This window comes from Colletotrichum abscissum (genome assembly GCF_030869225.1).
Source record: "Colletotrichum abscissum strain IMI 504890 chromosome Unknown Scaffold_20.1, whole genome shotgun sequence".
Lineage (NCBI taxonomy): Eukaryota > Fungi > Ascomycota > Sordariomycetes > Glomerellales > Glomerellaceae > Colletotrichum > Colletotrichum abscissum.
Window position 1 is genome coordinate 115,672 of NW_026850099.1, and position 12,894 is coordinate 128,565.

At 54.7% G+C, this 12,894-nt stretch overlaps 2 protein-coding genes across 2 annotated transcripts; one reads left to right on the forward strand and one right to left on the reverse strand.

Moving 5' to 3' along the window:
- Positions 1-931: 931 nt before the first annotated feature.
- On the reverse strand, positions 932-6,874 carry CABS01_08653 (COPII coat assembly protein SEC16; the record flags this gene model as incomplete). The annotated part of the gene is made up of 2 exons (XM_060542012.1): positions 932-1,509; positions 1,561-6,874. 2 exons carry the CDS (start codon positions 6,872-6,874, stop codon positions 932-934), a joined length of 5,892 nt encoding a protein of 1,963 aa, XP_060400902.1.
- A 1,702-nt stretch (positions 6,875-8,576) lies between these two features.
- On the forward strand, positions 8,577-12,655 carry CABS01_08654 (phospholipid-translocating P-type ATPase; the record flags this gene model as incomplete). The annotated part of the gene is made up of 3 exons (XM_060542013.1): positions 8,577-12,014; positions 12,073-12,482; positions 12,538-12,655. 3 exons carry the CDS (start codon positions 8,577-8,579, stop codon positions 12,653-12,655), a joined length of 3,966 nt encoding a protein of 1,321 aa, XP_060400903.1.
- Between the last annotated feature and the right edge of the window lie 239 nt (positions 12,656-12,894).

Here is a 12,894-nt window from a genome sequence, read left to right on the forward strand (position 1 = left end):
TCGCTCATGCAACAAGCACACCAAAAGAGGGCAATGAAGTGCAGGCTTCAACGATTGGCCTTCAAAATGTCCCGAGCACCTGAAGTAAGCTCAAGCCTACTGGTGACATTCCAGAAGAACAAAAGGGTCGAGGAAAGAGAAAACGTCAGGGCATCAGCTCAGGTCCGTTTCGATGTCACCAATTTTGGGTTCCCTTCAGGTGGAAGCGCCGTTGTTACAGTGCTGTGTTTGTACCTGAACAGGGCAAGCGGCGGGCACCCATAGACCGGGGCGGGAACCTGAAGTGAAGGTTTGGGGCTTCCAGGCTGCCGCCGACTTACCGTCTTTTGCCCCTCGGCCAATCACATGGTCTATTGATAAGACCCTCTTATCGTCATCCTTGCACCCTGGCGTGCCTGGATCCTTAAGGTACAGGACCCTGCATCTCTTGCACCTGCCACCCGCAACTTGCAAGACCCGTTAATCCCGTACCTTTTCTTACCGTAGCAAAGGTAGGTACGGATACCTACCCCATCTTACCTTACTCGAGATGGTGCCTATGCGACTTCAGATAAGGTGAGTTCTCGATATGTCACTGGAGGAGATTAGATGCAAGACCGCCAGTACAAGGTTAACGAGACGACTGGAAATATTTCGACGATTTTGACCCAACCCTACGAAACCACATGTGTAATCGTACTGTGTTCTGAAAGCGGCTGGTGATAACCATCTTCACAGGATCACGGTGAAGGTACATTCGGCGGCAGCCAAGTAACAGAAAAACGATTCGTTGTCCATTTCGCATAGAGGGCGCTCCTGGCACCGAGGTCCCTCACAACTATTACAATGCTTAAATATGTGAAACTCTATAATACAACATATCGATGCTGGCGAAGGTATGCCGGCCCCGCTCGCTTGTGCATTTCGAAATTGGAATCTTCGTGTATCATCTTTACTTGGCCATAACGTCCACGTACCGCCCGCCCTTCTTCGCCTTCTTCGCACCCGGCTTTCGGGGACCAGCCGCGCTGATCAAGTCGTCGATGCTACTGGCATTGCTCATACTTGTTGCCGGTCGGCTGGGAGGAGCGCTGGGAGGTCCTCCAACGCTGTTGTTCGACACTGAACGCATCATGCTCGGCGGTCGTGGTCCCGGTGGCACGCCCAGACTTTCGTTGGATGCAGCGTGGGCGAGTGCCGGACCAGGCGGCCCTCCAGGAGGGGCACTTGCGCGGCCCATTGGAGGTGTCATTGTGCGTGGCGGAGGTGGCGTTCCCGTGTTGGATCTTGGAGCGCCCTTTGGCGGCGGTGGTGTTGCCGTCTTTGCCTGTGTCGCTTCGGCCCCTCCCTTCTTGTTCACCCAGCGCTTCAGGTCAGGGTCGTACACGAAGCTGCTGGATTCACCAAGATTGGCCTTGACGGGCTTGTTGCCCTGCTGCTGAGGATCCGGGCTAGCTTCCTTCTTGCCTCCGAACCAGCTGCCGAAGCCCCATCCCTTCTTGGACTGTTGCTGTGCTGCCGCTCGCTTGGCTATTATGTGTTAGTGTTGCCAACATGCGAGGAAGATTTTGCTTTGCTTACCGTCTTCTTCTGCCGCCTTCTTGAACATTTCTTCGTTCTCCTTGTCCTTCTCAGACTTCCCCTTCTCCTGGGGCTTAAGTGCCTTGAGAGCGGGGATATCATCGTCGTCGTCATCATCCATGAAACTCTTGGGCTTCGGCCTTGACTCTCCCTCATCATCCTGTTCGGGCTCGGGATTGTACGAAGGGGGCTCGTAGCCATACGGCTGGAACGTAGGCGGTTCGTATCTATCGCCCTCGGTGGGCTCTGCAGATTGTGATTGAGGCTCGTCGTTTGACATTGACGGAGGCTCGTATCCGTAAGATGGCGGCTGGTAGCCTGGGTTGGCCAGGTTGTTGTCCGGCTGCTGGCTATTTTCGGCCGCCTCTTGGTTCTGAACCTCCACAGACGGGACGGGGGGTCCTTGGCTGCCATACGGCTCGTATCCTTGGTACGCAGGCTTGGTCGGCGACTGCATAGGAGAGTTTTGAACGGCTCCTGACAACACCTGGGCGGATGCAGCTGTGTCTTGCCCACCGCCATACATAGGTGGAGTGTAACCTTGAGATGGCGCTGTCGCATTCTGAGGCATGTAGCCGCCATTGGTATACCCAGGTTGGGAGTCCATCGACGTTCGTGGCTCATAGGGACTGCGGGAATATTCGTTGGATGAGCGGCCGACTGAAGCCGGGCCGGGTGCGTAACCAGCGCCAGGTTCGTAGGAGCTTGACAGAGGTGTTTGGGACGGGCCTGGCGCATATCGAGAGGCGGCTCTCGTAGCAGGGATGGGAACCGCCGCAGGGGGTGACCCGACTGGGAGGCTGGTCGCACCGGTTCCGTACATAGGCTCGAAGTTTGTCACAGAAGGTGATCTACTGATGGTGGGAGTGCCTCCTGCCAGCCGAGCGAATGGTCCAGATTCAGCACCGCCCTCGCCAGATGCGCCGGCCGCAGAACTGTCGTTCTCGTCGCCAGCAACAAACTTGTTAAATCGGCTCCAAACTGTATCCGAAACCTTGTTCATGCTAGGCTTGGAAATCCAGGACGAGGATTCTTCCTTGGGAGCCTGCCTGAGCCTCGTTCGCAAGTTCTCTACAGCAGTCTCCAGAATCGGGTGGTGATAGTTCGACCTCTTGGTTTGGGCGTTGATGGAGCTGGCGATTGCCTCGCAGTATTGCAAGGCCTTGTCCCGAAGCCCATATTCAGCCAGAGTCATTGCGTGCTGGAGCTTGTACGCAGCCAAATGTGGCACACCGACAGTCAAGGTAGGGCCTCCCGCGAGTGACAGGCCGTACTCGTAGACCTCACTTAATAGTAGGGCCTCCGTCTCCTTAGCAAATTGCTCTCCTTGAGTCTTGTGATCAGCACCAACGAGGACAAAGTTCGAGGCAGGGTCGTCAAGGCCTCCAAAGACTGTAGCCTTTCTAGCGAACAAGAAGCAGATATGTGCAGCTTCAGCCCGTCCATAGGAAGATAACAAGTTGCCGAGTGCATTCAAGGCACGAATGTCATCAGTACTGCGGTTGCTCAGGACTAATCCCAAAGTCTCCCGCCACTTGTCGAGTCCTTCGGTGGCATCCTTGCTCGAACCACTGGCCGAGGTTGTATTGACAAGCTGGAATCCAGCCCGAGCGTGGGCTGGAACTAGCTCGTCAACACAATCGTCAAAGTTACCCGAGAGAACTTTGTAAAGAGCAGCGATAGACTCGTTGGCGTGTCCGGGGTAGTTGACCTCTTTTCTAACGAATTCCTGGGCCACTTGCTTGTAAAGATCTGGGGATACGGTGTTGGAGATCAACATGGCATGGCCCCAAAGCCTCTTGTCAGCTGCTTCCCATACCGCTTTTTCGCGATCGCCAACCAGGAGATGCTTCCGGATTTGATCCATGGTAGATGAGTCCACCACTTCTGCTTTCATCTGAGTTGAAGATGATTCTTGGAGAGCGTCGGCGCCTAGACCAGCACCATAGCCAAGCGTACCCTCGTTGGCGTTGGCATCGACGCCGGGGGCCAAGACATCTCGCACGGCCTTGTCCACGGCGGTGGTGCCTTCCAAGACGCCGTCATGCTCGACGAAAACCCTCAAGATCTTCCAGAGCAGCAGTCGCTCAATCGCACGCTTATGCTCGTGAGAAAGCTGAGGTTGGAAAGAAACTTCAGGTAGTTCCTTTTCCAGTGTGTCTATGCCTGAGCTCAACCAAGCGATTGTTTCCTTCTTCTTTGACTTTCCACGCAGCGGCCCAGGGAACTTTGCCAGCCTCTCTTCGAGCGGCTGAGTGTCCTTGATATGCTTAACGTATACCTCTCCTGGGCTGCGAATGATCATGGGGGCGGTTTGCCCCATACCATAGCGCGGCACATTCTTGGGGAAAGAAGTTACCATAGTTCCGCCAACACCCCATGAGATGATTGGTGCGCCTTTCCATCTTTGCAGAGAATCATTTTCGCGACCGTCAGTTGGCGCAACCCAGTTGAAGGTTTGTGAGGGACCCCGGGGCCGAGAGACAGGGGCATTGCCAGGTTGGAAACTCCTAGTTGCTCGAGGGGATGTTGGGCTATGGACCGAAGTCGGCCGAGGCACAGGCTGGGACGGCGGGCGTGCTCCTTGGGAGGATCCTGGCGACTGGGTCTGGGACCTCGGTGGCGGAGCATATCTGTTGTCGGGGGGTGAATCATGAAGGGCGGCTTGTGGCAGGTAGTTAGACGTGGACCTCTTGGAAGGTGACAAAGTCGAGTGCAAAGGGGGGCCATGTGATGATGGCGGCGGTGTCTGCCGCGCGACCATTGGCGGCGCCGGGCTGTAGCGGGACTCAGCAGGCACACCATTTGCAGGCTGGGCTGCATACGAAGTCTTCGAATCGTCCTCCTCCTCAACCTCGCGAGTCGTAGGCAGTGATGGAACTCTCCTTGGCTCAAGGCTGTAGCTAGACCTACGGTCAGGTTGATAGTGATCCCCATTAGTCGCAGCCGCCTCATGCGAGACCTCAAAATGAGCCAACGGACTAGACGTTCTAGGCAAGTGCGGCAGAACAGTGGGAGGTGTGGTAGCCGCGTGGAAAGCGGGTACGGGAGGCCTTGCGGCTGTAGGCGCTGGTGAATATCTGCTTGCGGACGGCGGGCGGTTCGTCCCATTGGTATTCGGTGCCGACGGAGGGGCAGGAGAGTACCTGGCATTGCCTGGAATCCCAGGGACCTGTTGTTGCGTCGACTGAGGCGCATAGGGATTCGTACGCTCACCAGGCACCAAGTGTGGAATTCCACCCGAAAGCGAACGATTCATGCCAGGAGGCGACAGCATGGGCGGTGACAATGGTGACGGAGCAAGCTGAGCCTGGTTTTGAGGCTGAAGAGGTTCAGGCGGTCCAGCCAAAGCAGGAGAGCCTACTCGGTAGCTCTGTCGAGAGGCCGATCGTGGTTTCGAAGCCATGGGCAGCTCCTCAAAGAAACTGTCCTTGTTCCGAAGCACAGGTACGGGCTTTCCTGCCGGCGGAGGCTGCCCAGAGTGACTTGATGTAGGGGGCGAGGCGCTCGAGGTAGCAGCTCTTGGTGGCGGCGGTGGTGTGGGAGCTTGCATGCTAGAGCTACGCGGAGGAAGCCCCGACGATGGCCCCGTTGAAGGGCTTTGCGGCAGTTGGTTGGTGCTAGCCCTCTTTTTCGGAACAACGACTTCCATGGGAAGATCGTAAGGAGACGTATACCCGCCTTTGGATTGCGCTGCAAAACTCTGGGCTTTCGCAGGCTCAGGACGCGTTTGCTGCGCGCTATAAGGAGTGGCTGACTGAGTGCGCTGGACAGCGTAAGGGGCCACCGCTGGAGCAAATGGAGTGGCCGCATTCTGAGGCTGGTAGGGCGACGGCACTGCCGGCGCAGTCGGCGCGTAAGGGGAGGAAGATGCTTGGTGAGAGGCAACGGTAGGAGTATATCGGTTCTGTTGTCTAGCGGATTGAACGACCGGCGCCGGGGCCGCAGTGGCAGGCAGGTCGTCATCGTCGTCGTCGAGGAAGCCCTCGTCATCGCTACCAAAGAATGCCGATGGATCGACTGGCTTAGATTCGCCGGCCTCGTCGAGTGACTCGTCCAGAAGAAAGTCTTCTCCATCATCATCCGCGAAAGCTTGTTCCCATTTAGCAGCAAGATCGTCAGCTGGCTTTGCTCCAGAATCTTCGGACTGGATAGGCTCTGCAGGCTCCTCGGTCGATTTGGTGGGCTCATCAACATCTTCATCCTCTTCAAGCATTTCGCCCAGCGTATCAGCTCTGGACAGTGTATTTGTGTTTATGTCGCCCATGACTTGCATTGTGGATTTCCGCTCCAATGGGTGGTTTCCGCTAAAGTCGGGGAAGTCGTCATTGTTGCAGTTCTGGATTTGGCTGAAGAAATCATCCTCACCTGCCACTTCGTCTCCGAAGCCGGCAAGTTTCTGTTCAGGCTGCGAAACTTCTCCATTGGACTCGGAGTGGGGAATGAGAGGAACTCCTTCCTCATAGCGCGAACCGAGGTCCTCCTGCTCAGTAAAGGTAGCATCACGGCCGACATAGTGCTGGTCATCCTGCGGTTCCTCATCGTCGAAGCCGTTTTCGAAGTCATTTGCGACGTGGCTCGTCTCTTGGAAAGCACTACCATTGTCGAAATGTTCAGGCGCACTCTCGATTTCATGTATCAAGTCCTTAGCTTGGTTTGACGGAAGAGGCTGTTCCGTGCCAGGGACGGCTGCCGATACTCCGCTGGCAGGCGGAACAGGCGGGAATGAGTTTGTTCTTTCGTTCGGTGGCATGAACTTGAAAGGATCAGTGTCGGTTCGGGACAGGGTCCATTCCGTATCATGGTCGTCGTCCCAGTTGACCTCGTGGGAGACAGTTCGAGTGAAGGAGTTGGTACTGGTATGGCCCAAAATGGGTGCGGATGGCTTGGCTTCGTCGGCAACAGCTTGCGGCTGCGGAGCAGTGTCGTTGACTGGTTCGGTAGAGGGAAACGAGTTCGGTTCTGTTTCGGCAGCTGTGGTCGAAGTTAAAGCTTCATTGGGGCCGTCGTCGCTCTCGGCCGGGGCATCTGACACTGCTGGTCTCTCGAAGACAGGCCAATCATCCGAAGCGTCTTGGCTATCGTCCTCGGCGAGCCAAGGACTGCTTTGTTCCTCTGGCTTGCTTTCCAGCTGTGTCGCTTGCGGTAGGGGTGTAGGCTGGACATCTTCAGCAAGCTGGCTGTGAAGAGGAGGTGCCGATGGTGAATCGTGGGTTTCTGCGCTCGAGGAAACCTGAGTTTCTGTAGTTGCATGGCCACTAGCATCATTGGGCATGAAAGCCGGATGCCAGGAGGCGTTCGCGGTGGAATCCATGGTATTTATCTAATTAGGTCGAATCATGCGGATTTGCGATGTGGCTAGATCGAAGGCTCGGGGAAACAGCTGGGTTGTTGGTGGTCAGCACGAGACACGATGCGCGAGTCCAGGGGATTGGCGTCGCATAACGCGACGACGAGGCCAGGGGGACAAGTTGAACGTAAGGGTTAGGTAGAGAAGCCGAGAAGGACGGAGCGGAACCTACATGTACAAGAGAAGCAGAGGTCTAGATAGAATACACAACGACAAACTCCATAGTGAGCTTCAGAGTCAGTGGGTCGAAGGTGAGGATTACAGATGCAAAGGTGGTTTTTTTGCTAGAGGGGGAAGAAAGTCTAATGAGCCAAAAGGCATGAAGAAGCATGAGGTGGCCGTGGCTCAAGGTGCAACTGCAAGCTGGCAGGTACGATGAAGGTATAGGTGGTCTAGCTCGGTACATGTGGCATGTAGTTCTAGGTGTGTCCAACGTGGCAAGGTACATGCATGTCTTCAAGGTTCGATAGGTACCGATGTATCTGTACGGAAAAGGCTGCTCCTAAAAAAAAATCCACGAGTCCGTCACCTCAGTGCTGTCCTCCATTGCTGGAATGATCCACCCAGTCACAGGTCCAGAATCGGGGCCGATTCCGTCATTCCGCCTTCAAAAGGGGCCGCCTCAGAGGTTCAGTCGAATACCTAACTGCGCGGGCTTGCGGCCACATCAGAGACCCGAGGATCCTCCGGGTGCGGCACTGACAGTCTGACAATGACACAAGTGGTGACTGAGGTGACATTGATCATCGTTCCGAGGCACCGTTTCCATGTCAATGAATAGAGGTGGCCAGTCTGGAATGGAATGTGTCACCAATTCACTAGGGAACCGTTTTTAAAGAGGAGACATAATCTACATGTGTCAGTATAGCAAGGGGAAGTATGAAGAATCCCGAGACGACATTAGAAGAAAGAAACACGAGGTGAAAAAAGACTCAGCCAGGAAGTGTTTTTACATCAAACATGCGAGCTGCCCTCCCAACTTACCAGAGTATTCAGCCCGTGTCCCTTCAGAAAACCCAAGGGGGCCTATCCTTACATACGAAATAAGATACTTTGTTGAGATCTGTGAGATGAACTGCTCCCCGCTAGAAGGAGGGTCAGCCACAGCTTACATCCGCACCCGCGGCCACCACATCTACTTTATCAGTGAAGACCGTTTGCTCACGGCCCCGGGGGTATTCGGGCAGCGAATTTACAGTGCACTAAAGGCCACGCGGCTGCCTCCGTCACTTAAAGTGCCCCCCGTGTCACCCCTGGAATACTTACTGAAAACTGGATACTGCCCGCACAGCACCCGCCCAATGAGATCGGCTCAGCCTTTCCAGGCGACCTCATCCACGCCTCTAAGCCTCCAAGACTCCAAGCCTCTCTCGGCATGCTTGCGACAACTGTATACCTTACTTGTCCTAAACACCACGACCCTTCGACGCTAAACCTGTTCATCGCAAATTCTCAACACCACCGTCGTGACTGGACATTACAGCGTTCCGTTGCGAACGCTTGAGCGCTCGCGCCATCCTCCTACCCTTTCCTACCGAAGCTATCCGATGCAGCTCTCCGAGCAACAGCACAGGCACCCTCGACCGAACTCTATCACGACTTCCCGCGCTGCGGCATCTGCCTAAAAAGTTGCTCTTTGCATATACCTCCTCCCAATGCGGGCGGGATGCCTTCTCCAACCTCCTATCGTTCCGCGGACCCGCCAGGCTCTCCAGGGAATGATTCCGATTCAGACCTCGATCTCGACATCCAGGAGCTCGACCCTGCCACAACCACAACCGATCGCACTTCTGGTCTCCTCCGACACGACCGCCAGACCACCGAACATCGATCGCCACGTATAGCACTGCGGAATCTACGCATGGGGGGCTCACGCCGAGCCGGACAAAAGGCCAGGGGATATGGCCAACTCGGCCAGGACCGTGATGGCACCAGCGAGGATGCTGAAGCACTTCTCGGCGAACCCGGAAGCTCCTCATCACGATACAGGGATGGCTCCGCTGGTGCAGGCTCCGACGATGACTCCCCTCTCCTACCCGGCGGCTCGCCTCCGAGGCGTCGATCCTTCGCCGGAGACAGATTCGAGCGACTCACTTCAAGCATAAGACTACCGAGCTTCATGTCAAACTCAGGGGCGCAAGAACCGGACAAGGACGATGCCCAGGACCAAGATGAAGACGATCCATCGAGCGCCCGCCTCATTGCCGTAGGGTCCTCCCAAGCGACGAGATTTCCGCCGAACCTTATATCGAACGCCAAGTACACAGCTCTTACGTTTCTGCCCGTCACTCTGTATAACGAGTTCTCCTTCTTCTTCAACATGTACTTCTTGCTTGTGGCTTTGTCGCAAGCAATCCCTCAACTGCGGATTGGTTACCTTACGACTTACGTGGCGCCTTTGGCATTTGTACTCTTCATTACCATGGGAAAGGAGGCATACGACGATATCGAAAGACGAAGACGAGACAACGAGGCCAATGCAGAGGCATACACCGTCTTATCTTTCGATGAGCCGGGTCGTGGCATGGCTTCGGCACAACGGACACACAAGAGGCTCAAGTCGGATTCCATGAGGAAGAAGGGCAAGAATTCGGCGGGCCTGAGAGACAGACTTTCGGATATTCAAGAGGAAGAGGAACGTGCTGAGGGAGAGGGATCGATTGCCCAGCCATCCTCGTCTGTCCGTGAGCTCAGCCGTAAGTCGCGCGACCTGAAAGTCGGCGATGTCCTTGTTCTAGGCAAGGGTCAACGAGTTCCTGCCGACGTTGTGATTCTGAAGTGCATCACGTCGGAGACAACTACAGAGGCGCCAGTGATGGAGGTGATCGCGGAAGAAGAGTCGTTGCTAGTCGACGCAGAGGAGGATCAGTCGAAAGCGCCTCAGATTTCCGATATCAAGGGGAAAGATCCCGAGAGCAACGATGCTGGCGGTGGTGCCGCTGGCGAAACATTCATCCGAACTGATCAACTTGATGGAGAAACGGATTGGAAGCTGCGTCTGGCATCCCCCCTGACGCAAAACTTGACAACGGAGGAGTTTGTTCGCCTACGGGTAACGGGGGGCAAGCCGGACAGAAAGGTCAACGAGTTTATTGGCACCGTCGAGCTGCTACCCAGCAAACGTGATGCCCAAAGCCAGCAAGGCGCGCTCAACGGAGATGAGGGCAACTCGGCTCCTTTGTCGATAGACAACACGGCCTGGGCGAACACAGTCATCGCCTCGAACGCCACTACCCTTGCTGTCATCATGTACACGGGACCTCAGACGAGGTCAGCGCTGTCGACTGCGCCCTCGCGATCCAAGACCGGGCTTTTGGAGTACGAAATCAACTCACTTACCAAGATTTTATGCGCTTTAACTTTGGCGCTTTCTATCATCCTTGTGGCGCTGGAAGGTTTCGAAAACACCAAACAGAATGTTTGGTATATCAAGATTATGCGATTCCTCATTCTTTTCTCGACTATCGTGCCCATTAGTCTGCGCGTCAACCTCGACATGGGCAAGAGCGCCTACTCTTGGTTCATTCAACGAGACCCCGGCATTGCTGGAGCTGTTGTACGGACGAGTACAATCCCGGAAGATCTAGGAAGAATTGAGTATCTTCTCAGTGACAAAACTGGCACACTGACCCAAAACGAGATGGAGATGAAGAAGATACATGTCGGCACCGTTTCCTATGCTAACGAGGCCATGGATGAAGTCACATCATACGTCAAGCAAGGATTCCACATTCAACCTACCACCGACCCTTCGTCGCGCACCATGTTAATCACGCCTTCTTCGACATTTGCCAACGCGTCAAACGTGGGTGCAACTCGCACAAGGAGAGAAATTGGCACCCGTGTCCGAGATGTGGTTCTCGCTCTGGCTCTATGCCACAACGTGACGCCAACAACAGAGGAGGAAGACGGAAAGACCATCGTTTCTTACCAGGCTTCCTCCCCTGACGAGATCGCCATCGTTCGCTGGACTGAATCTGTCGGACTTCGCCTCGCCTATCGAGATCGCACCAGCATGATTCTTGAGTCGACGGAGAACGGCCGTGAGATTGTGCGCGTGCGTATTCTTGACGTCTTCCCTTTCACCTCCGAGGGTAAGCGCATGGGCATCATTGTTCAGTTCTTCGATCAGACTCAGTCGACGGTGCCGAACCTCGCCAACAGCGAAATCTGGTTCTATCAAAAGGGTGCTGACACAGTCATGAGCCCCATTGTGGCTGAGAACGACTGGCTTGACGAAGAAACCTCCAACATGGCCCGAGAGGGCCTGCGTACACTTGTGGTTGGCCGGAAGCGCTTATCTTACGAGCAGTACAAGGAGTTTACCGGCAGCTACCAAGCAGCTTCTCTGGCTATTGCTGGACGAGACGCTGGTATGCAACGTGTTGTGGCTCAATACCTTGAGCGCGATCTGGAGCTTCTTGGCGTCACGGGTGTGGAGGACAAGCTACAAAAGGATGTAAAGCCATCTTTGGAGCTTTTGAGGAACGCAGGCATCAAGATTTGGATGTTGACTGGTGACAAGGTCGAAACAGCTCGATGCGTCGCCGTCAGCTCCAAGCTTGTCGCTCGCGGCCAGTATATCTACACAGTTTCCAAGCTTAAGAAGAAGGATAACGCGCAAGATCACCTCGATTTCCTTCGTGGCAAGACGGATTCTTGTCTCTTGATTGACGGCGAGAGCCTGGCCCTCTTCCTCACCCACTTCAGGATCGAATTCGTCTCCGTGGCTGTGCAACTCCCGACGGTTGTTGCATGTCGGTGCTCGCCCACGCAAAAAGCCGAGGTTGCCAAGCTGATTAGGGAGTACACCAAGAAGAGGGTGTGCTGTATTGGTGACGGAGGCAACGATGTTTCCATGATTCAAGCAGCAGACGTCGGTGTTGGTATTGTTGGCAAAGAAGGTCGACAAGCTAGTTTGGCGGCAGACTTCTCGATTGAGCAGTTCTACCACCTGACTAAATTGCTTGTCTGGCACGGGCGCAACAGTTACAAGCGCAGTGCTAAGCTCGCTCAGTTTGTCATCCATCGTGGATTGATCATTGCGGTCTGCCAGACAATGTACAGTATTGCCATCAAGTTCGAACCCGATGGTCTCTACAAGGTATGCCAACTTCTTCTGGTTGCGCACATCCATTTCTTTTGCTAACGTCTACTTGTAGGATTGGCTTCTCGTCGGCTACTCTACCGTGTATACTGCATTCCCCGTTCTCTCTCTTGTCCTTGATAAGGATGTGGACGAAAACTTGGCAAACTTGTACCCGGAACTGTACAAAGAGCTCACTTCCGGCCGTTCCCTGTCTTATCGTACCTTTTTCGTCTGGGTTGCTGTTTCGATCTATCAAGGCTGTACTATCCAAGGTCTGTCACAGCTCTTGACCGAAGTCGACGGACCCAAGATGGTGGCGGTCTCGTACACCGTACTAGTTCTCAATGAGCTACTCATGGTCGCCATCGAGATCACGACGTGGCACCCTGCCATGATCATCTCCATTGTTGGCACGTTTCTGATTTATGTCGGCTCCGTGCCGTTCCTTGGCGGTTACTTTGATCTCCAGTTCATCATCACTTTGTAAGTCTACTTGCGTCCATGCTTCATCAGAACTCCGTAGACTAACACGATGCAGGGGATTCATCTGGCGCGTCCTCGCCATCGCGGCGATATCTCTCATCCCACCCTATGCGGTGAAGCTCATCAGGAGGACGATGAAGCCGCCCTCGTATAGAAAAGTGCAGAGCACGTAGACATTAGCGTGTTTAGTTATCATTGTTGTATGAGATCTTCTTTGTATCTATCTTCAAAGCTCTGTGTTAGGGCGTCTGGGATCGGTGTCAGCGAACGGATCCGCGGCCATTCAAAGGGAACGGCCGCTGCGGTTTTTGCATTATTAGGCGGAGTTTGACGGGGGGGCCTGGGAAACTGTTCTTTCCCAAGTTTGTACGGCATTATTTGGATGGAACTATCGACAGCCCAGAAGAATTAG